General features: G+C 54.7%; 17 protein-coding genes across 17 annotated transcripts; 8 read left to right on the top strand and 9 right to left on the bottom strand.

The window, feature by feature from the left end:
- Positions 1 to 127: 127 nt before the first annotated feature.
- On the top strand, positions 128 to 1,091 carry ACRALDRAFT_1068785 (uncharacterized protein; the record flags this gene model as incomplete). Its single annotated transcript, XM_071017601.1, has 2 exons — positions 128 to 379; positions 444 to 1,091. The coding sequence occupies 2 exons, from the start codon at positions 128 to 130 to the stop codon at positions 1,089 to 1,091; spliced, it is 900 nt and encodes a 299-aa protein (XP_070877489.1).
- Positions 1,092 to 1,584: 493 nt separating this feature from the next.
- Positions 1,585 to 2,224, bottom strand: ACRALDRAFT_2040645 (60S ribosomal protein eL37; the record flags this gene model as incomplete). Its single annotated transcript, XM_071021077.1, has 4 exons — positions 1,585 to 1,724; positions 1,856 to 1,927; positions 2,083 to 2,145; positions 2,221 to 2,224. 4 exons carry the CDS (start codon positions 2,222 to 2,224, stop codon positions 1,585 to 1,587), a joined length of 279 nt encoding a protein of 92 aa, XP_070877488.1.
- Positions 2,225 to 2,510: 286 nt separating this feature from the next.
- On the bottom strand, positions 2,511 to 3,598 carry ACRALDRAFT_2119724 (uncharacterized protein). The gene has a single exon (XM_071023810.1). The coding sequence runs from the start codon at positions 3,577 to 3,579 to the stop codon at positions 2,782 to 2,784; it is 798 nt and encodes a 265-aa protein (XP_070877487.1). The 5' UTR covers positions 3,580 to 3,598; the 3' UTR covers positions 2,511 to 2,781.
- Positions 3,599 to 3,906: 308 nt separating this feature from the next.
- ACRALDRAFT_2033217 (uncharacterized protein) lies at positions 3,907 to 5,551 on the top strand (the record flags this gene model as incomplete). Its single annotated transcript, XM_071020726.1, has 2 exons — positions 3,907 to 4,177; positions 4,230 to 5,551. Coding segments are annotated over exons 1-2 (1,175 nt in total), but the record flags the coding sequence as incomplete, so codon positions are not given.
- An 866-nt stretch (positions 5,552 to 6,417) lies between these two features.
- On the top strand, positions 6,418 to 9,457 carry ACRALDRAFT_1075052 (uncharacterized protein). Its single transcript, XM_071018319.1, has 2 exons — positions 6,418 to 8,553; positions 8,627 to 9,457. The coding sequence occupies exons 1-2, from the start codon at positions 6,962 to 6,964 to the stop codon at positions 8,964 to 8,966; spliced, it is 1,932 nt and encodes a 643-aa protein (XP_070877485.1). The 5' UTR covers positions 6,418 to 6,961; the 3' UTR covers positions 8,967 to 9,457.
- Positions 9,458 to 9,494: 37 nt separating this feature from the next.
- On the bottom strand, positions 9,495 to 11,758 carry ACRALDRAFT_1075051 (uncharacterized protein). Its single transcript, XM_071018318.1, has 2 exons — positions 10,253 to 11,758; positions 9,495 to 10,106 (listed from the first exon to the last, which is right to left on the bottom strand). Exons 1-2 carry the CDS (start codon positions 11,389 to 11,391, stop codon positions 9,893 to 9,895), a joined length of 1,353 nt encoding a protein of 450 aa, XP_070877484.1. The 5' UTR covers positions 11,392 to 11,758; the 3' UTR covers positions 9,495 to 9,892.
- A 579-nt stretch (positions 11,759 to 12,337) lies between these two features.
- ACRALDRAFT_2097280 (uncharacterized protein) lies at positions 12,338 to 13,496 on the top strand (the record flags this gene model as incomplete). The annotated part of the gene is made up of 5 exons (XM_071022829.1): positions 12,338 to 12,490; positions 12,551 to 13,048; positions 13,111 to 13,184; positions 13,264 to 13,334; positions 13,396 to 13,496. 5 exons carry the CDS (start codon positions 12,338 to 12,340, stop codon positions 13,494 to 13,496), a joined length of 897 nt encoding a protein of 298 aa, XP_070877483.1.
- Positions 13,497 to 13,868: 372 nt separating this feature from the next.
- Positions 13,869 to 14,546, bottom strand: ACRALDRAFT_2040639 (uncharacterized protein; the record flags this gene model as incomplete). The annotated part of the gene is made up of 1 exon (XM_071021076.1): positions 13,869 to 14,546. The coding sequence occupies one exon, from the start codon at positions 14,544 to 14,546 to the stop codon at positions 13,869 to 13,871; it is 678 nt and encodes a 225-aa protein (XP_070877482.1).
- A 520-nt stretch (positions 14,547 to 15,066) lies between these two features.
- Positions 15,067 to 16,132, top strand: ACRALDRAFT_207614 (uncharacterized protein; the record flags this gene model as incomplete). Its single annotated transcript, XM_071022282.1, has 6 exons — positions 15,067 to 15,085; positions 15,118 to 15,187; positions 15,353 to 15,441; positions 15,471 to 15,770; positions 15,840 to 16,058; positions 16,104 to 16,132. 6 exons carry the CDS (start codon positions 15,067 to 15,069, stop codon positions 16,130 to 16,132), a joined length of 726 nt encoding a protein of 241 aa, XP_070877481.1.
- A 44-nt stretch (positions 16,133 to 16,176) lies between these two features.
- ACRALDRAFT_2040638 (uncharacterized protein) lies at positions 16,177 to 17,869 on the top strand (the record flags this gene model as incomplete). The annotated part of the gene is made up of 2 exons (XM_071021075.1): positions 16,177 to 17,608; positions 17,715 to 17,869. 2 exons carry the CDS (start codon positions 16,177 to 16,179, stop codon positions 17,867 to 17,869), a joined length of 1,587 nt encoding a protein of 528 aa, XP_070877480.1.
- A 434-nt stretch (positions 17,870 to 18,303) lies between these two features.
- Positions 18,304 to 18,846, bottom strand: ACRALDRAFT_2133382 (uncharacterized protein; the record flags this gene model as incomplete). The annotated part of the gene is made up of 3 exons (XM_071024063.1): positions 18,596 to 18,846; positions 18,445 to 18,513; positions 18,304 to 18,365 (listed from the first exon to the last, which is right to left on the bottom strand). Exons 1-3 carry the CDS (start codon positions 18,678 to 18,680, stop codon positions 18,304 to 18,306), a joined length of 216 nt encoding a protein of 71 aa, XP_070877479.1. The 5' UTR covers positions 18,681 to 18,846.
- Positions 18,847 to 20,049: 1,203 nt separating this feature from the next.
- Positions 20,050 to 21,370, top strand: ACRALDRAFT_2040637 (uncharacterized protein; the record flags this gene model as incomplete). The annotated part of the gene is made up of 3 exons (XM_071021074.1): positions 20,050 to 20,438; positions 20,516 to 21,123; positions 21,255 to 21,370. The coding sequence occupies 3 exons, from the start codon at positions 20,050 to 20,052 to the stop codon at positions 21,368 to 21,370; spliced, it is 1,113 nt and encodes a 370-aa protein (XP_070877478.1).
- Positions 21,371 to 21,794: 424 nt separating this feature from the next.
- On the bottom strand, positions 21,795 to 23,384 carry ACRALDRAFT_207612 (uncharacterized protein; the record flags this gene model as incomplete). Its single annotated transcript, XM_071022281.1, has 5 exons — positions 21,795 to 23,056; positions 23,131 to 23,166; positions 23,205 to 23,230; positions 23,261 to 23,320; positions 23,362 to 23,384. 5 exons carry the CDS (start codon positions 23,382 to 23,384, stop codon positions 21,795 to 21,797), a joined length of 1,407 nt encoding a protein of 468 aa, XP_070877477.1.
- Positions 23,385 to 23,482: 98 nt separating this feature from the next.
- Positions 23,483 to 23,871, bottom strand: ACRALDRAFT_207611 (uncharacterized protein; the record flags this gene model as incomplete). Its single annotated transcript, XM_071022280.1, has 4 exons — positions 23,483 to 23,493; positions 23,551 to 23,630; positions 23,652 to 23,770; positions 23,851 to 23,871. 4 exons carry the CDS (start codon positions 23,869 to 23,871, stop codon positions 23,483 to 23,485), a joined length of 231 nt encoding a protein of 76 aa, XP_070877476.1.
- Positions 23,872 to 23,990: 119 nt separating this feature from the next.
- ACRALDRAFT_1055348 (uncharacterized protein) lies at positions 23,991 to 25,030 on the top strand (the record flags this gene model as incomplete). Its single annotated transcript, XM_071015851.1, has 2 exons — positions 23,991 to 24,246; positions 24,333 to 25,030. 2 exons carry the CDS (start codon positions 23,991 to 23,993, stop codon positions 25,028 to 25,030), a joined length of 954 nt encoding a protein of 317 aa, XP_070877475.1.
- Positions 25,031 to 25,328: 298 nt separating this feature from the next.
- ACRALDRAFT_2100023 (uncharacterized protein) lies at positions 25,329 to 25,818 on the bottom strand (the record flags this gene model as incomplete). The annotated part of the gene is made up of 2 exons (XM_071022991.1): positions 25,329 to 25,660; positions 25,764 to 25,818. Coding segments are annotated over 2 exons (387 nt in total), but the record flags the coding sequence as incomplete, so codon positions are not given.
- A 583-nt stretch (positions 25,819 to 26,401) lies between these two features.
- On the bottom strand, positions 26,402 to 27,817 carry ACRALDRAFT_1075046 (uncharacterized protein). Its single transcript, XM_071018317.1, has 2 exons — positions 27,023 to 27,817; positions 26,402 to 26,864 (listed from the first exon to the last, which is right to left on the bottom strand). Exons 1-2 carry the CDS (start codon positions 27,722 to 27,724, stop codon positions 26,802 to 26,804), a joined length of 765 nt encoding a protein of 254 aa, XP_070877473.1. The 5' UTR covers positions 27,725 to 27,817; the 3' UTR covers positions 26,402 to 26,801.
- Between the last annotated feature and the right edge of the window lie 82 nt (positions 27,818 to 27,899).

The raw sequence follows: 27,899 nt of genomic DNA, 5'->3' as shown, positions 1-27,899 counted from the left end.
GTTTTCCTTCATCCAAGGACACGTGATAACACGTGACCAATATGGGCCATCGTCAAGTTCTACCTAGACACGGCCAAGTTTGAAGTCCCCCTACAATGAAGACAAAGACAACAAACCACAGGAAATCATGGCAACCCGCATTCCGCCTCTATTAGAGCCGTATCTTGGCCTCCCTCCTGAGTGCGCCCACATTGTCCTTACGAATGTCCTTGGCGCTACCACCAACTGGCTCATATTGCGTTACCTCTATTCCTACCTTCATAAGAAATCAGCTCCCACCAGCGAAGATGACGAGGTGGAAGATGGCCCTCCTATTAATGTTGTGCTCGTGAGCTTTATGCGGGATTTTGCTTTCTGGAAGGAGGGGGCTGGTAAATTGGTATGCCCCGTAATCGTACCTCACATAATGTTTCGGTCACACAAACTGATATTCGTCTCACCAGGGACTGGACCTAGATTCCCTTGTCCGCGCGGGCCGTCTCGTTTTCGTCGACGGTCTGACGGAACTTTTCAGCTTTGAGCCAGAAAGCACCGGAGCCGGCCCGGCTCCTAAGCCCAAGGGCAAACGCATGCTGCGGGGCTACCACCTGCCAGATATCAGGCGCGAGCTCCTGGCCGCCGTGTCCGACGTCGCGACGGGAACGGGAGCAGGGTCAGCGCAAGGCAGGACCATCCTCATCATGGACCAGCCGGATATATTCCTTGCCCTGATGGATCCGGTGCCGTCGGGCGGCGGCGCGACGACCCGCGGCCAGGCGCTGCGAGGCGCCCTGCTCGACGTGCAGGAGGCTGTATACGCTTCCATCTTCGCCGTCGCGGCAGACGATCCGCTCATGATGTCGCAGACGACGTCACTCGAGAAGGAGCATGCGACGTTTGTGCTCTCGTTGGCGCATTCCGCCCACTTGGTTCTCTCGCTACGGCTCTTGGATACGGGTGGCGCGAGCGATGTGAGCGGGGTTTTGCGGGCTACGAGGGGCGGAGCCTTGGATCATCACGACGACGACGAGAGGAAGGTAGCCGAAGAAGCCGAGTTGCTTTATTTGATGGCGACGGATGGAAGCGTCAAGGTGTTTCACAGAGGCCAGTGAGCAGAGTTTTGTTTACGTGAGGGATAGACACTTCAGAGAAATGGGCTTTGGGTTATCGGCTGGGACGTCTATAGGAATTCCGGGGGAAAGCCGCCAGGGGAGCTTTTGACCAACACTTCCTCGTCGTCCTTTACTCACACAATGGACATGTGCTCACTCTGCATGAGCATCAGCACGCCAATCCATGCTCCCGACTTCCTCAAAGCCAGCCATCTCACGAAGGCCACACGGCATGTGTCAATGTCATTGTGATTTTCAACCTTGCTCAGTCCATATCCCTAAAGCAAAGCCATCTTCAGAGTCCATCCAGTCCCAGAGTAGACCTCGAATGCACCGCGCGGTTTTTGTATCTCACGCTGTAAACACCGCTCCCTTTTTAAGACCGGACCGTCCCAATGCAGAGTTCACTCATTTGCGCAAGAAGCCTTTCCTGATGTTGTTCCGTCGCTCCTCATCCATCGTAATTCTCCTCAAACATGAAGAGTCGGCGAGTTTAGGCAGTGATGGGGGCGCGGGTGCCCTTGGGAACACCGGTCTGGAAGCCGTTCCTGAACTTTCGAGGAATGTCGCCGAGCTTGCGCATACGACCGGTGCCGGTGGTCTTTCTCCGCTTGGCCTTCTCGGACCAGTTGACTGCATTTGCCATTCCTGTCAGCCCTTTGTTTCACTTCATCGAACGCCCTCTTCTCGAGGCAGCTCGTCTCGCTTGTTATCGAACATGATGATATCCTTCCATGCTATCTACCAGGTCGAGTGAAACGTACACTTTCGGATCTTGGCCGAGGGGTAGCCGCACGAGGAGCAGGTGTGCTTCTGGACGTGGAGGGAGCGACGGCCTGCAGGCGGAGTTCAATTAGTCTTACACCCTCTCTGCAGCAAGATTTCGAACGGGAGCCTCCTCCAACGAGCCAAGAGAACGTCGTATGTTATCGGACTCGGAGATTCGCCTGCCATTCGTGTCCAAAATCGTTCAAACCGGGCGTTTACGTACCGCAGCGACGGCACAGAACGTGCGTCTTGTTGTGACGCTTTCCGAACGAGGAGGTTCCCTTCGCTGTAGGAGACGAAAATCAGTAATTTGCCCAGGTTGTTACAACAGCTCGTTGCTTCAATGGCCGAGGAAACGTACTCATCTTGGCGGTTGTGCGGTATCGACGATGAGGGTTGTTCTGTTCTGGTCGATAGAGTTGATGCGGTTCAAGGGAAGATCGTTCGAAAACTCCACGACTGTGACAGGCCCTAACCGAGCCCACCAAAGCGATTTTTGGATGTAGTCACGTGTTGCCAAGAACATCCAATTAAAGACCACAAGGTTGTGCGCACAAGTTCGGGCCCCGCCCCACCTCAAGCCGATAACCCCACCCTGGATGTATTAGTCATTCATATGAAACCCGCCAGTGCACAACGGCTAATGGTACCTAGGTACTTACCAGTAATTAGATTATATAAGGTAAGCAAACAATCCGACGAATTCTCCATACGAAGTAGGTAATCCGCCACGACCGGTATCTCCGTTGTTAGCCTTCGTCGAAACCTTTGCTGGGCCACCACTATGGTGCTCGTTCCCGCTTATCAAACAGAAGTTCCCGATTCCCCAACCGCTACATAATGATTAGGAATACGCCTACGATACTCCGTGCCCAGTGCCGAGAGCACAGTACACTACTTCCTCGCGACACACGTGCAGTCATCATTGAATTTCCAGCATACCCCGAAGCGCCGCCTCGCTCGCTCGTAACCAGCGGCCTCGCGCCTCCAAATCATCTTCAACATCACCCGGCGCAGCCTCCTTTCTCCTTTTCGCCTCCCTCGCCGCCGCCGCACTGTTTTGTCTCTTAGTCTCCAAGGGTCTGAGCTCCGCCTGCAGTCTCTCTGCCTCTTTCGTCTTCCTAGGTACTTTGGCTTGAAGCTGCTCCAACTCGCGGTCCAACTCTTGTTGTTTCCTCTTCTTTTCATCCAATAATTCCAGCATTTTCGCCAACGGCATGTTCATCCGCGGGTCGTCGCCGGGAGCCTGCGCGGCCTTTAGTTCCGCGATGCGCTCTTCCAATCCGACGATCTTGGCGGGTAGCTCCCGCAGCTTGGCTGTCTCGAGTTGAATGTTTTCGTACCGTTGGCTCAGTTCGCGGCCTTGCTTCTCGAGCGCGGCGACCATGTCGGCGACCTCGAGCTTAAGAGCCTTGAGCTGCGCCTTGGCAGCCTGGTTCTGCTTCTCGAGATCCAGGTTTTCCTGTGGCGTGACGATCAGAGGCGGGTCGCCGACAATGGCGCGGATGAATTTCTCCTTGGTGACCTGCTCGACGTAGGAGAATCGTAGTTTGGAAAATAGTTCTTTGTAGTGTTGCAGGTCGGCATCGAGACTAGCCGGTGTAGGGGCGTCCATGGAAGCGTTTGAGGCATCCGATATCCTCTGTCTCGAGTCTGGGTTGTATGTGTTTGAGATGGGCTCGCTCAGCTTGATGATAGAGACTTCATGGTTCTGATCCATGTCTTGGAGGGTTCTTAGCACCCTGTTCACCTTTGCTGGATCCATTTTGCGCAGACTTCAGATAGGTTCGTGGACTTGGAAGTTGGCTTGTGTGAGCTGTACTGACGCTGCTATGCCACTGGCGCGCCGCAGACTAGAGAGCGCGCAGGAGGGACATCACCGGGTCAATGGATGTTTACCTGTGGCTGAATCCGGACAATGAGGGGTGGGGCTTATCTCTTATCTGTCGTGGCGCTGTGACGTGGAGCCTTGGCGGCTGTGAGCCATCGGTCGCTGCCTCCAACTTCCAATCTTACACGACCCAGACACGTACACTTGCCTACCTCTCTTGCAACATAAACTGGCTATACAGCTTTATCTTGGTGCAAAACAATCTTGCCAACGACCCTGGTTGCCTCATAACGTTCCGAGAGCTGAATTCTGGGCCATTGCTCTTTCTCATCCGCTGAATTTTCCAAGCATCGCCTCCTACGTTCGCAATGTCCAATGATGACCTCCTTACCGACGAGTACGTGGCGGAGTTGTTGAAGAAAGAGGCGGCCGACTGCGCCCTGAAGTACTCAAGCATTGGGATGGAAGCTTTTCGGTCGAACAAGAAGTATGTTTTCTTCTCTACCAGTTTTTCGCGCATCATCTGACTTCTGCCGCAGGCCGTCAAACATGCCGAGGCCGAACAAACGATTTCTTCAACATATCATCCGAGACACCGACAGACACAATTCCAACCTTCTCGCAAAAGAATCCGCCGACTCCCAGGCACGCCTGAGAGAACTTGAGAAGGAGGAAGCACGACAGAGGAGAAAGAATGCGGCACCTCAAGACGTACGGCAACGGCAAATGGGGAACATCATGGCGATACTGGGCGGGCCCAACGCGAAAAGCCGACTGAGCTCTTCAAGGAGCGAAGCGCGATCCTCAAAGCGATCCTCTTCAGGAGAAAGAAGACGCCGTCGCTCTGGACGCAGCGCGTCTCCGATAAGTGAATTGGATGACAGGAAGAGGCGTCGACGTCGGGATGACGATCCTGAAGCAGCGTCGGATCGTGAGGGTCGGCGGAGAGAGAAGAGCCGCAGGTCGCGATCTCGGTCTCGCGAGGGACGGGATGCGAAACGACGGCATCGGGACCGATCCCCGCTCGAGCGCGACGATCGGCCATCTAGGCGAACATCTGAGAGGGGACAAACAAGAGTCAGAGCGCGAAGCAGGGAGAAGGCAGATCTCACGTCTGGCCATTACAGGACGGAGAAGGGAAGACTTTCCGACCGTGCAAGCGGAGCCGACTTGATTTCGTCATCCAACACCCGACGCGATGCTACTGACGGATCGACGTTCAACTCTGATCCATTGGATGACGTGATAGGGCCGGCACCCCCTCCTCGTGTGCGAGTGCGAGGTCGAGGGTTCCAGTCGGGGGCCTCGGGCATCGACAGACGCTTTGAGGAGGACTACGATCCGAAGGCGGACGTCGACATGGAGGATGGAGCGAACAGCTGGGATGATGCGGTGGAGGCTTTCAGGGATCGGAGGAAATGGGAATTACACCAAGAGCAGCGGATGAGAGCGGCCGGATTTGGCGATGAAGAGATTACGAGGTGGAAGAAAGGAGGTGAACGCAACGAAGAGGATGTCCGATGGTCAAAAGCCGGCGAAGAGCGCGAATGGGATCGTGGTAAAGGACGTCTGAGCGGGATCTTCTCAGAGGATAACTGAATTGGGTTTATTCAGGCACGGGTGATTGGAGTTGACATTGGGTATTGATTTTTGGTTTCGGATTTTTGATGTTGGCCGCTGGGTCTATATAGATATGTATGCAACTGGTCACGGAGGCGTTCATGGGGCGAGTTTTTTCATCTTTTTCTCTTACTGCAATTTGGGGTTTCTCGGAGCAGGCATTCAGGATTCCCCCGAAATAATGGAAACAGCATAGATAAAAGAATCACAACTTGCTGCATCGAAATTTTCTTCGCAAGGCTTTACTGTGCAAGGAACCCTGAAGTGATGAAGCGGATCTGTAGAAGGCTGAGTTAATTCGTCTCCACAGGACCGACGTCATCGATGCCAAGTCCTTGTTTTCGCTGCATCGCTCGTTTCCCCAGAACTGAAAGCAGTGGGCTCTAAGGAACCTTGCAGAAAAGAAAAGACCCAGCTCGGGTCATGTTGATGGGTCACGCGTTTTAAAAAACATTCTCCTCATTATGAGTAGGTGATTGCGTGGACGGCGTCGCTTCCTCAATCTGAAGTAGGATCGACAGGGGTGATGCGCTGGGATTGGGGTCCACTGCTGCTGTAGAAAGCGAGGAGGATAGTAATGTTACCAGTGAATTGGGAGAAGACCAGCTATGCTTTTCCTATTTCTTGAAGTTTCTGAGAGCACCTGTACGAAGTGCCGAGTACTACCTATTCGTAGATTTGTTGGCCGGGACGCTGTATGACTGCACAAAAGTTACGACAACGCTTCAACCCCAACCGCCTATAGTGGTGGTGGGGTGATGTTAAGGATCCTTCGCAAGTTTTGCATACAGTGACTGTCCATATCGTAACGATCAGGCTACGGCTGGAGCCTCGTGTGGCACGGTTGTCGACAAAGAAGGATTTTAGGTTGTGGGCATGTGGGGCGTCAGGTGTCTAGCCTACTGCATCAGGCGATTACGGCTAAGGCTGTCTGGCACTAATGGCGCTTATTGGTTAGAAAACGGCCACCACTAGGTCCAGCTACCTAATATAGTAGCGTGCCGAATTACGAAGTAGTTGTACCGGCACCTAGATATAAGTACATGTACCTCCCAGACTCATCTCAACCCGATTCAGCTTCGTCATGGAAGGCGGCTGTCTACGAATACAGATACTGTCATTGACATCTTCCCCCGCTTTTCTTCCTCATGCCATGTCCTAGTTCTGTCACAAGGAACGATCAAGTCCTCTACTCAAGTCCTCTACCTTTTGCACTCAGCCTCCTTAATATTTTCTTCTTAGGTCTCGCGTTATCCCATCTCCAGCTTGAGCCACGCAGCTCCAATTCTCATCCCATGAAGGGTAACATCTACCCCGCTGTTTAGCCACCGCTCCATGTGACTTTTAACGAATGAATTACCTGCATCTTACCACTTGCGGACCAGTTAGCTGATCAGGCCCGGCTCGCATCTCTCCTCCTCTACCTACTTACCGACCTACCTACCCATACCTATTCGTATCTCTCCGACAATCCACAAACGACACATTTTCGCTCACCTACCTACCTCTTTTTTTTGTCGGACCAGCGACATCTTGACTTGGTACGCCCGACGGCCTTGTCAGTCCTGGCAGTGCCATCGTTTCGAGTCTGAATGTCGAGCGACTCGAACAACCAGAGCAACTAGCGTCTGTTTTCTCCTCGTCGAGCACTATGCGTACTCCGAGGATTCTCATTCTTATTCTCTTCCTTCTCGCGTGCCTTTTCCTCTTATGCCGACTCATCATCGTCGTGTCTGTCTCCGAGCCCCTCGTTGCGAATCCTGTGGTACCAGTCAAAGCGACACCTTCGACCCCGTCGACAAAAGACACCGCGTCGTCCTCTCGCCCGTCTCGTCTTCGTGCCCTCTTCTTCAACTCGGGCCTTTCGCTTTTCATTCCAAATGCTGTTATTAGCCTTACCGACGACAACAGCACGTCGTTTCCTGCCCAGCCAGCCGCTTTTGGGCCCCGACTTCCCGCCAAGGGTCTTAGCGCCCGACTATGGGTCGGAAGCACTTTCACCGAAGATAATCTGAGGGAGGATCAGGGAGAAGGGGAACTTGGTTGCGGTGATATACCAGGCTGGGAAGATGGCCGCGGCCCAGCTCTACGATCCAGTATCGCCGGCTCCTTGGGCTTGGGGGCAGCCGCACGTTATTTTGCCAACAAGGAAAGGCATCTTCCTACTCGAAATCCGGCCTCCAATGTTGGCGGCGTCCCCGATTTCCAGCCTCGAAGGAGGTCACAGAACCCCGACGATGGAGCCGAAGCTCATTTACCTCACGAAGCTGCCTCCCACAGGGCTGATACACACGCCCTGACGCACCTAGGGACATTGGAAGAGATTACCGGGAAAATCGTGCTCTTGAGTCGCGGTGGTTGCGGGTTCTATGAAAAAGTCATGTGGGCGCAGCGTCGTGGTGCCACGGCACTCATTGTCGGGGACAACCAAAAAGGACGACCCCTCATCCAGATGTATGCCAAAGGAGATACCTCGAACGTGTCCATCCCATCAGTCTTCACTTCTCGAACTACGGCCCATCTCCTTTCGTCACTTACACAACCCGGAAGCTACACCGAGCATATAATAGACGAAGATGGACATTCCATCCTGAGGGTATTGCAAGCTGCTGGTACTCCAAAAGGCGACGCCAAATCAGGCTGGATGCGGGACCTTGCCGATAACGCGCTCGAAGCGCCTGTAAACAACCCGCGCATTCCCCACACTGGCCTTTGGGTTACCATCACGCCCTCCGACAATGGCAACCCTTTCCTCGATACGCTCTTAGTACTGGTGATCAGTCCCCTCATCACCCTGACAATCGTTTATGGGTTGTTACTCATTCGGGCACGGATCCACCGCCGACGGTGGCGGGCTCCCAAGTCTGTCATTGACCGTCTTCCGGTGCGCACCTACCAGACCGTGTCACCGTCACCGCTTCAGACGCCTAGGATCCCGTCGCCGATGAGCGATTCGCCCACGACGCCACTCCTACAGGAGAACCGCCCTGCCGCGAGGCCCCGCTCAAGAACTTCTATCGGCGTCCCGGAGGCCGACCGCCGCTCGGCGAACACCTCACAACCTCAGGCAGCTGGGTCGGCCCGTCGGCTTGAGCGAGAAAAGCGAACAGGGAGCATATCCAGCGAATGGAAGAGATACATGAACCGACAAGTCGAGTGTGTCGTCTGCTTGGAAGAATACATCGACGGGGTTAGCCAGGTTATGAGTCTCCCCTGTGGTCACGAATTCCACGCGGAGTGCATGTTAGTTTTTCCCGTCCTCTGGGTGTTGCCTATTTTTTATTTTTCTTATTCAAATCAGCTAACGCAGTCTCAGTACCCCTTGGCTTACCACTCGGCGCCGAACATGTCCCATCTGCAAGGGGGATGTGGTGCGGTCTCTTGCTAGGGGTTCGCCCTCGAGTCCTCGATACGAACCCTACCGTGACGACGATAGCGAGGACGATGTCGAAAGTGAGGAAGAAAACGAAGCCGAAGACGAGGGTGGTCCGTCGGGATTTAGACGTGGGGAAGATGACGACCTTGAGCACGGAATATACTCGCCGACCCCTCAGAGACGACTCACTCGCGCGGAAGCATGGCTCGGAAGGCTAGCGACCAACTTTGGCACTACGACGCCCTCTAGCGAATTGTCGCGGCAAGATCGCGACCGGTGACGGGTCGATGACCAGGGAATGGCTTTGTCGATTCTTCATACGCGGATGTGCGTCTGGGTTGGTCTCTGGTCGCTTGGTATATCACGGGGCTCTTTCGGCTTTGGATTCACAACGGTACGGTGTATATGTGCGAGGAGTAAGGTTTTTCTGATATGGGTATTGGCTGGGAATGATATATGGGATTTACGACGGCCTGACGACGGCCAATTGGTTTATTTGAATTGGTATATTACGGAGATGATTGCGTACCTGGCATGGTGCATTGAACATATAATCATAGCTATGTTCTGGGGCGTCCACTCTGGTCGACAGCAGGACGAGCGCCAGATAGATAACACCGCTTATTGAATGCATGGAAATACAGTGGTATGTTTTGAGGAGTGGCGCGAAGTATCCATGGTCACGCAGCTTTCTTCATTCTCGGGTTGCAAGAGACAGGACCCTTAACTTGCTGTTCCTCCTTGTCCCATGTTCGCCGATTTTGCCTCGGGAGTTTTCATTTTCATATCACTTCATTAAAGGAGAATACTTTCACACATTTCTATTCCAGTGTAATTCTATGTGTCGAGGTAATAATTCTGCTGTACGGCCATAGGCTCCTCGTAAGGCATATGTGGAAAAGGCACACATTCTCAGACCAGTCAAGCATATTTTGACCCTTCAAGAGATGTATATGGATCATAAGAAAGCCTTACTATTATCATAAGATGGTCAATCTTTATACGTTCAGGTACCTCCGAAGCCTCGGGTTATCTTTTGAGTCGAATGCTTTACACGACAAAAGGCCTTAACATATTTGCCTTGATATGGGAGTCATTCTGAACCCGAACTAGGTCTGTAGTGATTGTTTTTGGCATGAATATCCCAGCAGAAGTACCAGCGAAGGATAAGGGGGGAAGGAGGGGAACAGATGGGACAGCCGGGTCTCAAATATCATTGTAGAGGATCATTCTAGGTAGTTTCCTCTGGCACACCATCCAGGTCCAAGCGGCACTGGGCTCGTAGTTCATGAGGAGCATGGCGTCCTTGCCGTACGACGCTGGATGGAAGAGAGACGGGTCGGCGCGGCGGGCCTCAGTGATCTTGTCTGGCGTCGCGAGGGCGAGGAAGTGCTCTCTCTCTGGACCGGGCGGGAAGATTCTACTTCCTGTCAGCACCCAATCAACACCTTTAGGGCACGAGGAATTCCCTCTCCTAGCAAAAGCTCTTCCAACTTGTTTGGCTGGCGCGATTGGAATAAGGGGGACGAAAAAGAAGAAGACGTTCTCATGGATCAGGCGACGTACAGTGCGTTGCCTAGAATACCGTGACAGAGGCTTGGTTCCTTGCGCAACAGACCATGGTGCCAAGTGATGGCCCGGCCCTTTGCGATGGCGATGTCGATCCTGTGCTTCAGAGACGGGAAGAAGGGCCGCAAGGAGAGAAGGGACAAGACGAAGCCCGGTGCGCCGTGACACCACTGTACCAGTTCCTTTTTCCTCTTCTTTACGGTCGTTCCGGCACCTGGCGGCGGGGGAGCTTGCACTGAGGAGGGCCAGTTGCCGTCTTCGAGCTGCAGGTCGAGGAGGTACTCCAGGCGGCGGGCCAGGCGCGGGGCGAGGGGCGGGGAGGTGAGGACAAGCTGGGTGAGGATGCCGATGTCGCCGTGGGCGGCTCCGAGGTAGTGGGTTCCTGACCAGAGCCAGTTGCCGGCGCCGTCATCGTCGGTGGCGAGGATGCGGTCGGTTAGGAGGACGACGTAGCGCTCGACAAGCGGGGCCGAGTTGGCCACCCAGTGGCGGACGAGGCGGAGGAGGTAGAGAGCGCCGGCGCGTCCGTAGACGAGTTCGGAGGGGAACCGGTCCGATTGCCCTCCAGGCTTCCCTGTGGTGTTGCTGCTGCTGCCGCTGCTGCTATGGCCGGCGGCCCAATCTGAGCCATGACGGTATCCTGGGTCGGTGGCGACTGAATCAGACCTCCTTTCAGGCGTCATAGAGGAGGAGGATGACGAGGTCGGGCGAGTGGAAGTGTGCTTCGGCAGGGGGCCGATGATGTCAGGGAAAGGGGCAAGGAAGTCCCGGACGTCTTTGAGGTCCTTGGTGATACAGGCCCGCACGGCTGGGTATGCGAGGCGTTCGCATGCTAGACCACAGTTACCGGGCTCGAGGGAAAGGCGGCCCCTGTCACCCGAGATGTAGGCACGAGCCCAGTGGATGGCCGGGTAGCCGTGGATGCGGAGCTGAGGTAGGGAGCTGGATACGTGGAGGAAGAGATAGGCGATGCCGGTGTGGCCAGTGAAGAGGCCGTGAAGTTGGGACTTGGTGTATGTCGACTGGGGAGGGGACGTGTTGAGAATGCGCTGAAGGGAGGTCAAGAGGAGCTCTTCGGTGGTGGAGGATAGGGTGAGAAGGGAAGGGAAATCGTTTGAGATGTGTCTCTGCTCCATAGTTGACGGTGAAGAGGGCGTCGAGGACCAAGGTGGTGAGGTGAGTGGAATGTCCTCCAGTTGACTGGGTTTATGGTGCCCGTCCCGTCGGGCTCAGCTGATCATTCCGGGAGGAAGATATTCGTCCGGGCTTACGGCTCGTTCGACCTCTGCCACTATCTTTGATAACCTTGTGAGACGGCGGCCCACGAGGTTTCCATAGGAGTTTCCCAAGGATGAATTTAGTCGACAAGGAGAATTGGGAGAGAACTTGATGGACTGGTCATCCTGCGCGTATTACAAGATAGCGACTTGGTTAAGTATTAGGCGAGTCCGGTGAGATCCCACGAGAAGGAGTGGAAGGGCGCCGAGTATATATGTTCATGATCATGACCACACTCGACGTCAAGTCGAAGCTTCGATGGACACTGAACGGACCTGAGATGCGAGCCTTCAGTGAATTAGGAAAGTGGGCCCACGTCTCAGTTCGTCCATTTCCGGAGTCTTTACTCCGTACACTGACAAACGGTTCTCCACCAGCCACGAAACACAAGCCACAATATTCAGGAACAAGGACAAACGCAGCCACATCCATCCTGTGCTGTGCATTCCGTCTGCTCGACGTCATCGACATGAGAGAGGTACCTCATCCTCCCTTCATTCTTGCCGTGATATATAAGATAGCTTTTCTCGATTTTAATCCCTACGTCAGTCACCTACGGAGTACAAGTGTAACTAGGAAAAATATCATCAAATCTCACCAGCACAGAATCAACCGTCTCGCACTCAACTCTTCTCTTACAAGGACAGTCCAAGCGCACTCACACCAAAGTCTCAAGACTCCCAGCGCCTCCCGCAATGTCGGACCAAGCTCAACAGCCCGAAGACCAGGGCACATCGTCCTCCTCATCTAAGAGCCAGGGCGGAGTTGCACGATCCGTCCAGTCCAAAGCCCAAGAAATTATGTATGTTCCATTCTGGCGAACTTACAGGTTCCTCGGACTACGATACTGGGACGGACGAGACTGACCTTTCCCATCACAGCCGAGAGGATTATCAACAAGCCCGCGCCTTAGTCGGTGATGCAGCAAAGAGCAGAGCATACCTTTACCCCATCAAGGTTTGTGCTCGATTTCGGCTTGTCTACGACGATGGTTCCTAGCTGACGGGTAACCCACAGGGTATCGTCTTTTTTGCCCTGAATAGATCCTTGTGGAGGCCTTTCCTGTCACGCCTCGGGCCTTACTTCCTCCTGTCCGTCGCCGTCACGACCGGCATGTTCGCCTTCACTTATGTCCCACAGCTAACGGTCCTCGTCTTGTTCAACGGCCCTTTGGCTGTATTCACCACCGTCCTCCTGGTGCTGAACGAAAGTTCCACCATAATCAACATGATCTCGCGCACTTGGTTGCTGCAAGACGCCCTGCTCGACACCTTTGACGGGACGCTCGTTGCAAAGAACGCCGACTCTATCGTCCGCGAAGGTCGTCAGCTGCAGCCAGGAACCGACCCCATGCAGAAGCTGGGCCGCATTCTTAAGAGCCCATTTGATCGCTTCTCTCCCAAGGCCCTCATCCGCTACGTCATGTACTTACCTCTCAACTTCATCCCGCTCGTTGGTTCCGCTTTGTTCGTTCTTATCCAAGCACGGGCAAGGGGTCAAAACGTCCATGGCCGAGTATGCACCACTTCCCAACCCGCCCTGAACGACACGTTTTCTCTGACAAGATGTGTGTTTAGTACTTCCAATTGAAGAAATGGTCGTCATATCAATGCCGGGATTGGCTCAAGCGCCACTCTGGACCCTACACGGCGTGAGTTCAGTTCTTCTGACCACCTGAGGTCTACCCCTGAACGATTTTGGTAGATAACTACTCACACCAGCTCTTGCAGTTTCGGCCTTGTTGCGACGGGCCTTGAAATGATTCCCTTTGCCTCCATGTTCTTCTCCTTCACCAATACCGGTTAGTCTGATGTCTTTTGAAGTCACCCTGGAATGCAGCGCGCCGCTAACCTCCACCACAGTTGGTGCGGCGTTGTGGGCGGCCGATATTGAAACCAAGGAGACATCGATGACGAATGGAACGGCACCAAACTTGCGAGAGACGGCGAAGAAGGCTGAATGAGTGGGAGGGAACGATCAGTTTGAGATGAATTCCCTCTCATCTGTGCTATATGGCCAATGCATACTGTCATCGAGACCTTTGTTTAGTGGGGGTGGAAGAACGCTGTTTGCTTTGTACGCAAGATTGTTGCATTTTGATCCTTCTCTCCGTCCGGGAACCTGACCATCCTTCACTCTTCGCATATATCGCAATGGTGACGTGGAATATGATAAGGTAGTGAACAGTCCCGAAATCAGAAGAAGACGGACATATTGGAAACGGCCAGGCATAGTGTTTCGGCTTCGGTACTGTGGCTGCACCTTTCCCCTTCTCAACCAGACTGGGCCATTGCGTCCCCTTCTCCAACATGCCGCATACGCGCTTACCGGTCCACTACATCTTCTCTTGCGGCAACGTCATCCACATCCCTTCACATTTTGCAAACTCGACAAGATTCTCATCCGTAACCGTTACGGCTAGGAACAGCTTCCTTCCCTCTATCCTGTCGAGTGACGACGTCACCACGACGACCTTGGGGGCGGGTAGAGGCTTTCGGAAGCGCACCGTCATGTTCGCCGTGAGGAATCGGACGTCATTCAGACCCATGGTCCCCGGCGGCAAGGGCCTATTCGCCTCCACTTCACGTGCCTGGGCCACATGATTGGCGAGGAACAAGTTCCCCATGGCTTCGTCCATCAGCGCGGCGATGAAGCCGCCGTGGACCGACCCGGCGAAACCAATCACCCCGGGCCGCAGGTCGAAGAGGAGGGAGCATGATCGGATGAAGAATGTGAGGTCTGCCGCTTGGGAGCTCGCGGCGACTGGGGTTGCGTTTGGTGTGGTCTCCGGAGACGGCACTTGGTAGAAGCCGATGCAGTGCGGCACAGCGTCGGCGTGGTGGAGTGTTTCCGGGAAGAGCCGATCTCGGTTCGGGGAATGGCCGGCGTTACCCCCCGGCACCCGGGAAGTAGGCAGGAAGGTCTGAACGCCGGGCTGGGTGAGGAGAGCGGCACACCATGGGATGGATAGGAAATGGGACTCGTCCTTGCTCAGAGGACGGGATTGAGCCATTGTAGCTGCTCCTGTTGGTTGGTGTTAAGATTGGGGGCCGGCCAGCATCGGGATAGCGACGAAGAAATACCGTGATTCGCGAGAGAGCTTCAACGAAGGAGAGTGAGATGATATACCAACTGCTACTTGAGGATGTTATACAGGTACCTCAGCAGGCTCAGCGGAAATAGTACTAATTGTACCTCGGCCCGGGATCACATGCCTCAGCCTAACGTAGTATCGAACCTCCCGGCAGTTGTGCTTTCGAAGTCCAAGCAACTACTCAGGAAACCAAGCACCTGGGACCTGGGAACCACGAGCTACACGAGTGAGTTATTTGCCGTGAAGTTCGTGTGGGAGAGAAAGCCGTTCTGAACATGTGCGGTCAAAGGGGACGGATTCCCTTCGTACCATGTAACGGTGGGTCCCAGTCGCCTGCCAGCAGGCTGGCCTCGCAGTAGAGAGAAATCACATGGAATCCTTCCAAAGCTCGTAATGTGGATGCGTCTCATATGACTATCGACTTTGGGCTCTAGAGCTCATGGCTTATCCATGGATTCGTGTCCCTCGTGGTTCCGCAATGATACTCTAGAACATGCTATCCATAAGAAATTACAGAGCACAAGTAGCAGCTCAGCTGACCAACTAGGTAAACGGAAGGGGTGTCAAATTATGGCTGGTTTGGGATCATCTTACTAAGTAAGTGACGGCTTACTAATACTCTAACCTCTATGAGCTAAGGTACGTACCCAAGGCTTCGGAGACTGACTTATCTTATCTCCGAATGATAGTTCCCCACCGTGTACATGTCGTCACTCCCGGACCAGACCGGACTCTCTTCATCATACAAGCCTGCGTCATATCGTTCATATTCTCTTGGGACAAGAGATCTCTTATGAGATAACTACTGAATCGAGTATGTCAGCATCTGAGAAAAAGGTCTAGCGTCTCGATCCGGCCGCAGTATATGTTTTGAACGGCATTCAACACACCCCCTCTCCCGACCGACCCCGATACTTCCGTCTCTCGAGACGTGGCGCACCCCGCCATTACATATTCAGACACGTCGCCTTATCGCCCACATAATGGACTCAGGAGAGGCCGACGAGGTTTTGGGACAATGGTATCTGGAACAAACGAGACAGGGTCAATCTGACCGTCCCGGTTCGGACGGCATCGACAGCGACGACGCCGATTTTGAGGATTTCCCGAACGACGAAGACGAAGACGATGCTGAGTACTTCGGTATGCGACACCACTCTCTTCTGTCCCGCCCTATATTGTACTGGACTTTTTTTTCCTGATGTGTGTTAGACGCCGAAGAGGGAGACTACGACGGCCTCCCGCTCCAGGCGTTGATTGGGGAACATTTTGGCCACCAGCACGCGGCAGGGAGCGAAGTCGAGGATGACCATGCTGACCTAGACGAAGATGAAGAGGAGCAGGATGACGAGGACGAGTATAACGATGGAGAAGACTACGACGACGACGAGGAGGAGGAGGAGCCGGGCGATGCCGTCAATAACATTCTAGGTTAGCAGACCTCTACTCCGAAGCACCTGGGGACTCTGTTTCAAGCACCCTTGGCCCCTTTCATCCTGGACTAAGCTGACAGTAGGCGGTTTTATTAGCTGGCGCTGGTACTGGGTGGATGTCGCCCGCACAGCTCCTTGCCCTCCTTAGGAGCAGTAGCATAGGGGAGGTGATATTCGACGACAGTCGCGGCGGAACATGGGGTCGAAGGCATCGGTCCCCGCCCGATCCTAACCGTTTTCCGAAAGTCCCGAGTGAGAAGGGAACCGAGCTGATGCACTCTGGTCTGTTTGGCGCCAATGACTTCCGACTAAAGAAGAGGAAACAGCTGGCGCGGCGGATATTAGATAGGGAACTGGGCGTTTACTCCGGGATAGACCGTCAACGGAACCAGGACCTCATGGCCCAGGATATGATCCCCTCCACCCAGGCTGAAACCATCATCCACTACGAAGACCCCGTCTACTCGGGTCAGTTTTCCGACGACGGCAACTTCTTCTACTCGTGCGGTCACGATTTCCAGGTCCGCATGTACGACACCTCGAATCCTTACGAATGGAAGTACTACAAGACTGTACACTATCCCTTTGGTCAATGGACCCTGACAGACGCATCCCTGAGCCCCGACAACAAGTGGTTGGCCTACACCTCCATCCAGAGCAACGTGTGTCTCGCTCCCACCGATCCAAACGACACGGGTGACCCCTATACACTCAGCCTCTCAGACAGGGGCACCAGAGGCCAACCGTTGGGCTGGCGCTCGTGGGACAGCTTTGGCATCTGGTCTGTTCGCTTTTCCGGCGATGGCAGGGAGCTGGTCGCCGGCACCAACAGCAATCGAATTATCGTCTACGACATTGAATCCCGGACGGTCCTGCACTCCGTCCATGGCCACTTGGACGACGTCAACGCCGTATGCTTCGCCGACAAATCATCTCCCCATATCCTCTACTCGGGTTCGGACGATACCACAATCAAGGTCTGGGACCGCCGGAGCATGGCAGACGGCCGGGAAGTAGGGGCCTTCATAGGCCACGTCGAGGGGTTAACTTACATCGACAGCAAGGGAGACGGTCGGTATATCCTGAGCAACGGGAAGGACCAGACCATGAAGCTATGGGACCTGAGAATGGTCATGTCTCCCGACCGCTTTCGCGAACTGAATCCCACTCAGCATACGGAGAACCGCGACTTCGACTACAGGTGGGGTGTCTATCGAGACGATGACTGGTTTCCCCACCCCTCCGACGACAACTCTGTCGTGACCTTCCGAGGACACAAGGTCTTACGGACCCTGATACGGTGCCACTTTTCACCGCCGTCGAGCACCAACTCGCGCTACGTATACACGGGAAGCCAGGACGGGAAAGTCTGGGTGTACAACCTCGATGCTACGGTGGCGGGGGTCATCGACGTCAACAAGGCGACCAAAAACAGTCGGCGCCCAGGCCGTCGCGGACATCCCATGTACTTTGACGATGATGATCATCCAGGTTGGAGGACATGCGTGCGCGATGCCAGTTGGCACCCCAATGCACCGCTCCTCGTTGGTATGTTTTCACTCCCTCCCCCCGTTCCATCCCTTTCCCCGTGCCCAGTACCTTGAACGCACCGAGAAGGTTACTAACCCGAGCCCTCCGCGGCTTCTCGCTACAGCGTCTGCCTGGAATGGCTTGAACGCGACATCTGGAACCTGCTCACTGCACTCTTACAATGAGGCGGGCGAGGACGAGGCCGACCCTAGGATGGGGAGGAGCGTGGACGAACACTTGGAGCCAAATCCTGACCTTTTCCAAGACGTATTCAGGTAGTGGGACTTGTGCAAACAATAGTGCTCGAAATGAGAATGGACGAGTTGATGAAGCATTTCGGAATTGATCCTTCTTTTTTTTTTTTCCCGGAGTTATTGATACAAAAAAGATTCCCCCAACGGCATGACGTGGGATGCCCGCTCGCTCGCTCGGAACACCACGCCCGGCCGGGCGAAGTCCCGCCCTATAGATTAGGACATTATTCTCCCCTGGCGTTGTCCTCGGCGCCCTGAAAAAGAGACCACCCGCACTGGGACCATTGTAATTGATTCAAGCACCATTGCTCCATACCACCCTCAGCCGGTCCCACGTGGATATCCTCTCGTAGTGTAAATTTAATGGGTTTTGTTTCGTTAATCTGGGAAGGTCATCATCTCCCCATGGAGCCGAGGCCCCGTTTGAATTCGTAGCGAACCGCCCCGTCGGCTTCATCCTTACGCGCCACCGACGAGAATGTTGTTCACAGGGTAGTGAATGAGCTTGACGATGTAGCCTGCTTGGGGTCAGAATGCACAAGTCTCTCCTCAAGTTCCCGTTTTCCCAAGGGAGGGCGGAAGGGAAAGGGTCCAACTTACCGACGGCGCCCATGATCAGGAAACCAACACCAACAGCCTGCACCAGCCTCTGGTACTCCTCGCGATCGGCTGGGACGATAATGTCAGAAGGAATGGCCAATTATGGTAATGGGAGAGCTGAACGGATTGGTTCTGGGAGGAGAGAACTCACGCTTGGTGCACCTCCTCATGAACTGGATGCCATCTTGGGCGAACTCGGTTGGGATCTCGAGGACTTCCTTGAGCGAGTCGGTCATTGTGCTTGATTTATCTGGTACTTGGGGAAAAGGGGAAAAAAGTAAAGGAGTCAGATGTGTCGAGGTTCGGGAGGCTTCTGGCGAAAAATGGACTGTTTGTGCGAAAGGAAGGCGTTGGGTTGGTGTCGTGTGAAGAATGGCCAGGAGGTCAAGTCAACGTGCGCCGAGGGTTGGAAGCTGAATGGGTGATGTGTTCGCATCGCGCCAACGAAATAATAGCACCGCCACAAATCTGGCATCAAGTGCCACCCACAGTCAAGCTTATCAGCCACATGGACCCACAACGGGAGAAAGTCAGGAGGTCCGTGCAAGCTTCTCGTGGATCAGGCCCCTAACCCAAAACACGCGACCTCACCTCTCTTCATTGATTGAGCAAGCTTCGGTCAAGATTCCCTCCACCGTTTTTCATCAACGACAGCATATCCGGTGTCGTCCAACTTTGACTCCAGCGAAATAAACTCGAACATTCCATTTTCATACTCCTTCGATCCACTGAGGATCGTCGGGCGATAGGGGTCGGTGCAATCTCGCGACAACCGTTCGTGGCACCCCGACCGAGCATCTCAACTTCCAGCGTTTCGAGCCTTCGTTCCGACTTTGGAACTGGAAGTGGTCGCCCACATCTACTGCAAGGTCTAACCAAAGAAGCATCCTGATCGGAGACTTTCCTAGGTTCTCCCTCGATAAACGTTTCGATAACTGACATAGGAGTCACGGCTTATCCTGCGCCACTGGCTTGCTCAGACCGAGTCGATCGAGGATCTTCTATTCTATCCTTTCTGTACCTATTTCATACATTCCACTTGTCTCTGTTTACCTTTTGCCCGCACTCGAGGCATTCATATAAAAAATACCAGCTTGATACGAGAGAGATCGAAGCACAGAGCTTCCTCTTCCACGATCATCAAACGCGGGAGCAGGGAGAGAGAACACAAGAAGAAACGCTCAGAGAGAATCACAGAGAAAGGAGGCCCTACTGGTTTGGCGATATTCGACCTCTTCCCATATCCCTATTGGTCCTGTTTGCGGCAAGAGGCGTGTACGTATGTATTATATGCTTCTTTTTTTTTCTTTTCTTTTTCTTTTTCTTTTCTTTTGCTCTCCGCCCCTTTTCACGTTTGTTGTTTTCAGGTCCTGGCGAGAGATTCAGGTTTATTACTTATTGTGCATCTCCTGGTGGCTGATCATGAACAAAAAAAGGGACAAAAAAAGGCAACTACAGGCCGCCCCTGTATCTCGCAAATTAATGACAACTTGATTGGAGCTACCTACTGTCTGGTCCAGAATTCCCATCTCTGAAGGACAGTTATTCTTTCTTCAAGTATTGACAGCTCGCATCTGTCACGAACCAGCTACGTCAACTATCGCCATGGCCGACGAAGAATTCGAAATCGATATCTACGGTGACGCGCCGCAGGATAACCAGGATGGGCAAGGCGGCCAGCAACAGGGCGACGAGCATCAGGAAAACGGGCAGCAAGGGCAGGCCGACGAGAAACACTACAAGGAGGAACCCAAGGAGGAACCCGAAGAGTACAACAACGAGCAGCAACAACAGCCTGCGCCGCAACAAGGCGTGAAGCGCAAGGGCGATGACAGACCGATTGACCCCGGCGCCACCAGCGCTGTCACCATCTCCGAGTTAAATTGGTGGACCACGGACGACGACATACGCGGATATGCGCACCAGGCTCACTGCGAAGACGAACTCAAGGATGTGACGTTCAGTGAACACAAAGTCAACGGCAAGAGTAAAGGGTACGGTCATCCAACAGGACGGAAAGCTAGGTTTCCCTTTTTCTCTCCTTCTATGCTGACGGATTTTCGCGGTACAGTCAAGTCTACGTCGAGTTCACATCACAGCAAGCGGCCACGGCGATGAAGCACCACATCGATTCGCTTGAGCATCATCCGGCTAACCAGAAGAAGCCCACCGTCGTCTACACGAACCCCAATGTGAACCCCTTCCGCACACTGCCCAAGGACACCTCGAACCGACAGGGTAAGGATGGTCAGGTTAGCCGAGTGGGCCCGGGCTTCGGAAACGACCGTGGACCCAACATGGGTGGCGACTACCGGCCAAACAACTTCCGCGGACGAGGCGGCTACGGGCCCCGCGGCGGTATGCAACCCGGTGGTGGGTTCAACCGGAACTTCTCCGGTGGCATGGGAGGCGGCGCGGGGGGGTTTAACAACATGGGAGGTGGCTTTGGCGGTGGTGGCATGGGTGCGGGAGGCTTCGCGGGCGGTTTCAACAACCGTGGCGGATTCGCGGCCGGCGGTATGCGAGGTGGCCCCGGAGCTATGCGCGGTGGACGTGGCGGCATGGGTGGCATGGGCGGAATGGGCATGGGTGGCCCCATGGGACCTATGGGCCCGATGGGCGGTATGCCGATGGGGGGCATGCCTAATCCGATGGGCATGATGGGTGGAAATATGCAGGGTATGTTGGGCGGACCTTCTTCTCCCTTGTCCCTTTCACGTCTCGACTTTGCTGCCGTCGCAGGTGTCTCGGCACACGGCGCTCGAGAGTTAATCAAAACGTTTGCGCTAACGATCACTTCTTTTCCATAGGCTTCCAGGGAATGGCTCCGCAGTTCAACCCGGGCTTTTTCGGCGGTGGCGGCAACCAAGGCGGCGCCGGCGAGTGGGGAAACCCTCACGGAGCGAAGAGGCCGCGGCCGGAGTAAACGAAAGCAGAGGAGGGGAGAGACGAAGAATGTTAAGGGCGCCTGGCTCGAGTTCAAGCTGGAACGCTTGGGGGAAGCAAAGAGTTTGTATTACTATTCCTGCTTTCGTCGCCGCTGCATCGCCGCGACTGCTACGGCCACCGCCATCAAGGCGACTATCGCCTGGTTGGGTGGACGAACGGATGAAGGGGAGAACGGGGATGGCGGAGACTTGGAAGACGGTTTTCACTTGGCGTTCCTTTCTATCATGGTTGGGCCTTTGCGCCTTGTGTCTTGTTATCGCTTGATTGGTATGCCTATTTGTTGCTTACAAAAGAGTACAATGAAAACAGAAATAAATGGGTTCGCTCCTACTTAGAACACGAAAAGTAGTCTCGCTTCTCTACCGTTTTCCTTTCGCATCACCTCCGCTTGCTAGACGCTTTTAGCGGTTCTCGTCATACCGTGCGATGGCGGCCCTGACCATGGCCTGGATCTGCCTCCACCGCGCCATGATCAGCTCCCTCTGGGAAGCGGTGCCGACGGTGCCCTGCTCGTGCAACTGCTGGACGGCTTCGAGAGTATCATCAATGTCGCGGTCGTAGAGGGCGAGCAGGGTGCGGAGCTCATTGTCGACGGCCCACTGGGCGGCGTCGCCGTCGTCGAAGCCCTTGGCGTAGCTGTGCCAGTCGGATTCCGGGCGGTGGAGGCTGCGGACGGCGACCTGGGTGCGGAAGCACACGGTGTTGGGGTCCAGGACGTAGCCGGCCCAGAAGCCGGCGTGTTGGAGGGCACGGCGGCGGGTGGACGAGCGGCGGAGGCGCGGGAGGAGGATGTCGTCCAGGCTCGTCTCGTCCCACTCGTTGGTGGCGTCGGGGAGGATGAAGCCGTATTCGACGAGGAGAAAGTCGTTGTTGTGGCGGCCGTAGCAGATGGGGATTTCCACGCCCCGCTGGTAGGTGGTGTTGGCGGTGATGGTGTAGCTGCCGCTCGCACCGGGGTGGACCGGGGCACCACGGCTTCGATGGCTAGGCCGGCGGGCGTGGCGTCGTCGGGGTTGGTGGCGCTGCTGGCCGTTTGCGCGGTTTCCGTCGAGCTCTTCCTGGCTGAAGCCCACGGAGCAACCCTGGGAGGCGTGGTTGAAGAGATCGGCGACGGGCTGGAGAGAGAGCTGGTCGTCCTTGGAAAGGCGTTCGGTGCGCGGGCAGACGTGGTAGAAGGTTCGCGAGTTGACCAGGAGCCAGGCGTGAAGGTAGGTGTCTGGGTCGAGGTCCGGGAAAGCAGCACGGCAGGCGGCGAAGTCCTTGGCGTACTTGGCCTGCTGCTTTTGAAGGAGGTCCCGGGCGGCCGGGGGGAGGTACTTGTGCAGGCGCTCGTCCCATGTCAGGGGGAGGGTTGAGATGTCCTCGCGAGAGGGAAGAACGGCGCGCCAGGGGGGCGGGTAGGTGGAGGCGTCGAGGGCCAGGTCCAGGGCCAGGAGAGCATGGACTGTGGTATCAGGCGGTGGGGGAAGCGCATCGAGCAGGGCGGCGGGGACGGTGTCCAGGGTCTTGATGGCGGAGATGGGAACCTCGAGGATGGTGTCACCCTCATGGATGGTCTTGGTCGAGATGAGGCCGATACCACGACCGGGGAAGGCATGCGGCGCGATGCCGTGGAGGACGATGTTCTGGGTCTTTGCCCAGTCCAAAAGGTCGTAGATGGCCTCTGACATGATGGTGGTCAGGTCGGCGTGGAAGGTTCGGCCTGCGGTAGCGGTTGGTTAAGAGTAGGGTCGTGACGGTGGTGGTAGAGAATGATGATGTCTTTTCTGTATCCTTTTTTGAGGGTGGTCCTGGATTCTTCGTTGGGATACTATGTGGAAAGCCGAAGTAAAGAGAGCTGAGATGTCATGAAGGGGGTTATATACACCGGAAGTGTTGGATATCCTCTTGCTCGATCCCGCTACGTCCAGCAGAAATGTATGAATCGCTACGACTGACGTTGACGCGCCTTTTTTCTCTCTGGTTCACCGAGAGTATCGATGGCCTTCCATGTTTGCTATAGACAGAAAGTAAGAGTGAATGGAAAAAGAAAACTGATCCAGGCAAATCGATCGAACCCAGTCAGATAGACGAAGAGGGATTGTGTCAGTCAGTTGAAGTCTTGTAGACCATCAGGACCATGGCCAGAAGTTCGATATAGTAGACTAGCATGGTGACATTCTTCTGTAGTTTGATGATACCGTTTTTTATGGGCTACAGTGAGAAGGATATGAGTCAAAGGACGGCACGTCGTCAGCCTTGGGAGTCAGAACACTGACGATATGAATTTTACTGTTCTGGGAGTGAAGGAGATGGATGGTTCTTTGAGTGGTGGAGTTTGATGGATCAATTGAGGGTCATCTATTGGACAGAAACCCGTGACACGTCCGAGACGGAGCTATTCGGTGCCGGACCTCTATGCTCGATACTTCGTACTTCGTACCTGGTACTTACTGAGTACGTCACTACCTAAGTCACATTGTTCCCTCGGAAAATCATACGAATACTACGACTAACTTCGACCTTCTACCTCCTCGTTCACTTCTTCGATCCCTTTATTCCCCATATCACTTCTCCCGCCGTTCTCCTCCTAGACCATGAGGGCAGCCTCATGCAAAATGAAATCCATTTCTAGGATATCGACAGTCAGGAGACGCAGCTTGGCGATACAAGCAGCAGCACGAACGGCCTGCATAGCGTGTTTGTCCAGTCCTCAGTCAAGTCGCAGACCAACAACAGACTCCTCTCGATACTTCTCCGTCTTGGATCGTCCTCCACCCAACTACCCCGGTCATGTCCCTCTGACGACCCTCGAGCGCACCAGCCTTGCCATCGGCTCCGGCATCATGTCTCTCATTGACCCGAGACGTGCAGGTAAGCAACTCCCACCCCACCCACTCTTAACAGACAGCCATGGTCAGCTTTTCCCTCTGACACGCCCTTGTGAACCATACGAACAGATCTCATAGCGACTGTGGGTGAGACGACAGCAACACCCTACTTCATCCCCCGCCTCCGTGATGCCATGCTCGCCTCCGCCACCGGCCGCCGCATTCTCCGCGACCGACCGCGCCTCACTTCGACCTCCCTCAATCTCGACCGCCTCCGTTCCCTGCCCGAGAACACCGTCGGCCGCGCCTACGTAGGGTGGTTGGACCGCGAGGGCGTGTCTCCCGACACCCGGGCCCCCGTGCGCTACATCGACGACGAGGAGTGCGCCTACGTCATGCAGCGGTACCGCGAGTGCCACGACTTTTACCACGCCCTCACGGGGCTCCCCGTCTACCGCGAGGGCGAGGTAGCCCTCAAGGCCTTTGAGTTTGCCAACATGCTCATTCCGATGACCGGCCTCGCCGTTGCCAGCTACTTCACCTTGAAACCCCGCGAGCGCGCCCGCTTCCGCGCCACCTATGGACCATGGGCCATCCGAAACGGACTCCGCTCAGACCACGTTATCAATATCTACTGGGAGGAGCAGCTCGAACGCGACGCCGACGTCCTCAGGGCCGAGCTCGGTATCGAGAAGCCACCAGACATGAGGGAGATGCGGCGTAGGGAGAGACAGGCGAGGCAGAGGGCAAAGGAGGCGAAGGAGGCTGTCGCTGTGAAACCACAACAACCGCAGGGCACAGATGCCGCCGCGGAGCCTATTGTGTGAAACAAACGCTACACGGTGTGGCGGAACAGGAAACAGGCGGTGGTTGGGAAGGTAGGTGAAGGGCATGTCAACTTGTCCCCATACACGATGTACCAACAATCTTGTTGTACCATAGCACCCATAATACCGTCAGAAGCACCTAGCCTCTCGAGTAGGCGAGCGACCCTGCATTGATGCGGGCTGGCCAGTGAAGAAACATGGACAAGCCGATTCGATCGGGGAATCACCGAGAAACAAAAATTAAACGTCAAATCAGCCCCATCCGAGAACGCCATCCGTCCAGTGACCCTCTCCCGCATCACAAGTCGAGCAAATCGTCATCATCGTCCCACCCCTTGCGCCGGCTGACCACAATCTTCTCCTCTTCCCTGTTATCCGCCACCGCGCTCAAGAGCTCCTTGAGCTGTGTCTCGGTGACCTTTTGCCGCAGCTGGCCCGTCTGCGCCAGCATGATGAGCCGGTTCTCCACTTCCGTCGCGCGCTGTTCCTTGACGAGCCGGATGCGTCCCAGCCGGTCGGCCGCCTCTGGGTGCAAGATCTGGTTGAGGATGTACTGTCGCTTTTCGGCTTCCTGCTGTCTGTTGCGGTTGACGGGTGTTAGCTTCACCTCTTGGTCTCGGTGCCTCTCATCTCGGGGACTCTCAAAAGGGCGAGATTGGGTTCTGGAGGTTAGTGGAAGCATACCTCTTCTGCTCGGCCTGTTGCTCCTGGCTCCCACTGCCGCCAGCACCACCACCTCCTCCGCCGGCTTGTGCCTTGAGTTGCTCGAGCCGGGCCTTGCGAATCTGAAATGGGAATCGGGTTAGAAAAGTTGTTCCCCAGCGCTATGCAGCAGCTGTTGGTTTTGGCACGGGTTGGTGCTTGCCTGCTCAAGATCCGAGTCCGCCATGATTTTCGTCGACCAACGGTTTGTTAACTGTCCAGATTGTCGCTGCTTCGATCGGATCGGTCACACACTAGACGGGGTCGGTCTTTCGAAAGCTTCGTTCCTGGAAAATATGGTGCAAAAGCAATCCAAGAGTTTTACTTGATAATCATAAGTAATACCGAATGGCTGCCCCTCTTTTGTTCAGAAGTGTTGTGGCCCGAGAGAAGATGAGCCATCTGTTACGGTCTGTAAAAGGTAATTACGTACTGTACTGCCAGAAAGAATGATGGCCCCGCCGCGGGGTGGCTAGGTAGAGTTAGAGTACCGTACATGTATGTACCTTTGAAGTACCTCACCACCGTATCTTATCAGGGGCTTTCATCGTCTACGACCAGGGGCCATGATCTAAAATTACCATCTCATCCACCGCCACGACATCCAAAAACTGCAATGGTCTAGAACGTTGAACGTCAACCTCTTCGAATATAGCAAGGAGATTATTGCGCCGAGATACACGGAGAACAATTCCACAACACGTCAAACAATGCCGGCAAGGATCAGAATAAGGAATGCCCTTGAAACGCTTGAGGTGCCAATGACGGGCAGAGGCGAGGCGCAGCGACTCCAGACCAGGAGAGCCATGTCAGAACTAATATCATTGAGAACGCTATCCCCTCGTGGCTTCTTTATCTGCCCGTACTAGACCTGGGAAATTTATCACCAGCGACCAACTTCAAGCGGTCCCAAGGCGCTTGTCATATTGGCCATCCAACGGCCGTTATGTAGCTGAGTTACCATTCACACAATTTGAATCTCTAGTCATGTTCAGACCGGAGACCATCTCAACATGCCGGGCATGCTGACCCAGCAGTTCGGTTCGAAATCCACGACCAAGGGCCAACTTTACGTCTGTCTGGCGGGGCGTTTCGGCTGATCTACCGTCTTCGTTGTACTCTGGGGTTTCATCTGCTAAGGCACTTAGTACTCGTACGTTCGGGGGAAAATGTTGCATAGACTCGTCGTGCTGGAGATGACACAGGAAGCGAAAAAAAAAAGAAAAGTAAGAAAGAAAGAAAGAAGCAAGAAAGCAGCGCAACGAAGCTGCGCCGGCTCACTCCTCTTACCTGGACTCGGGAATTGAGAAAATCAAGCAGCTCAAGCGAGTCGTCCCTCTCGTCATAAATGGCAGACGAAGGACCAAGCCTGTTGTAGAAAGGCCACTCAAAAGAAGGCGGGTAGAAGCCGGCGTATTCCCAATCGACAATAGCCTTGATCTTCAACGAGTCCGGGTCCACGATGATGTTCTGCTGGGAGAGGTCGTTGTGGCAAAAGACGAATTCATCGTGATCAGAAGGTCGCAGACGCCAAACATCCATCTTGGTGCGTCGCAGGACCCGGTACGGAGGGATGACAATGCCTGATGGCCCGCCCATCCGCTTAGACACCAGGGTTCGGAGAGTAGCGAGGTGGCCTTGAAGCTCCTCACGTACGACCGCCTTTTGGTCCTCGATGAGGTTCGACATGCTCACGCCTTGCACGTACTCGGAGACCAGATAGTACGCGCCGTCGTCTTCAAAGTCGCAGTATATGGTCGGAACCGGGATGTTGGTATGGCGACGGATGTAACGCAGCGATGCGGCCTCGTTCATGAGACTCTCCTTTGCCAGACGAGGGACGTGGAGGCCGCGATGCCCGGTACGGTATTCTCTAGTACGGAGACTCCTCTTGATGAAGGCGTTTCCTCGGCAGTAGTATTTCCGCTCCAAGGTCATGGCGACGCACCCCTCCTCGGACCCCTGCGGTTGCGGAGACATGATGGCCACCATCGCCTGGTGACAGAGGTGACTGTGAGAAAAGGGGGCGGGGGAATAAGGGTGGACACAGCAAGAAGGAATAACGAAAGAAGCCACAACCCCAACCCCGATGGGTGAAAGACACTCAGCGGAAGGGTTGCAGTCAAGCCAGCAAGCGAAGATCTACCATGTACGTTGTATGTACCAA

The sequence above is a fragment of the Sodiomyces alcalophilus genome (genome assembly GCF_042370955.1).
Source record: "Sodiomyces alcalophilus JCM 7366 unplaced genomic scaffold ACRALscaffold_2, whole genome shotgun sequence".
NCBI lineage: Eukaryota > Fungi > Ascomycota > Sordariomycetes > Glomerellales > Plectosphaerellaceae > Sodiomyces > Sodiomyces alcalophilus.
This window is presented reverse-complemented; position numbering and strand designations above follow the sequence as displayed.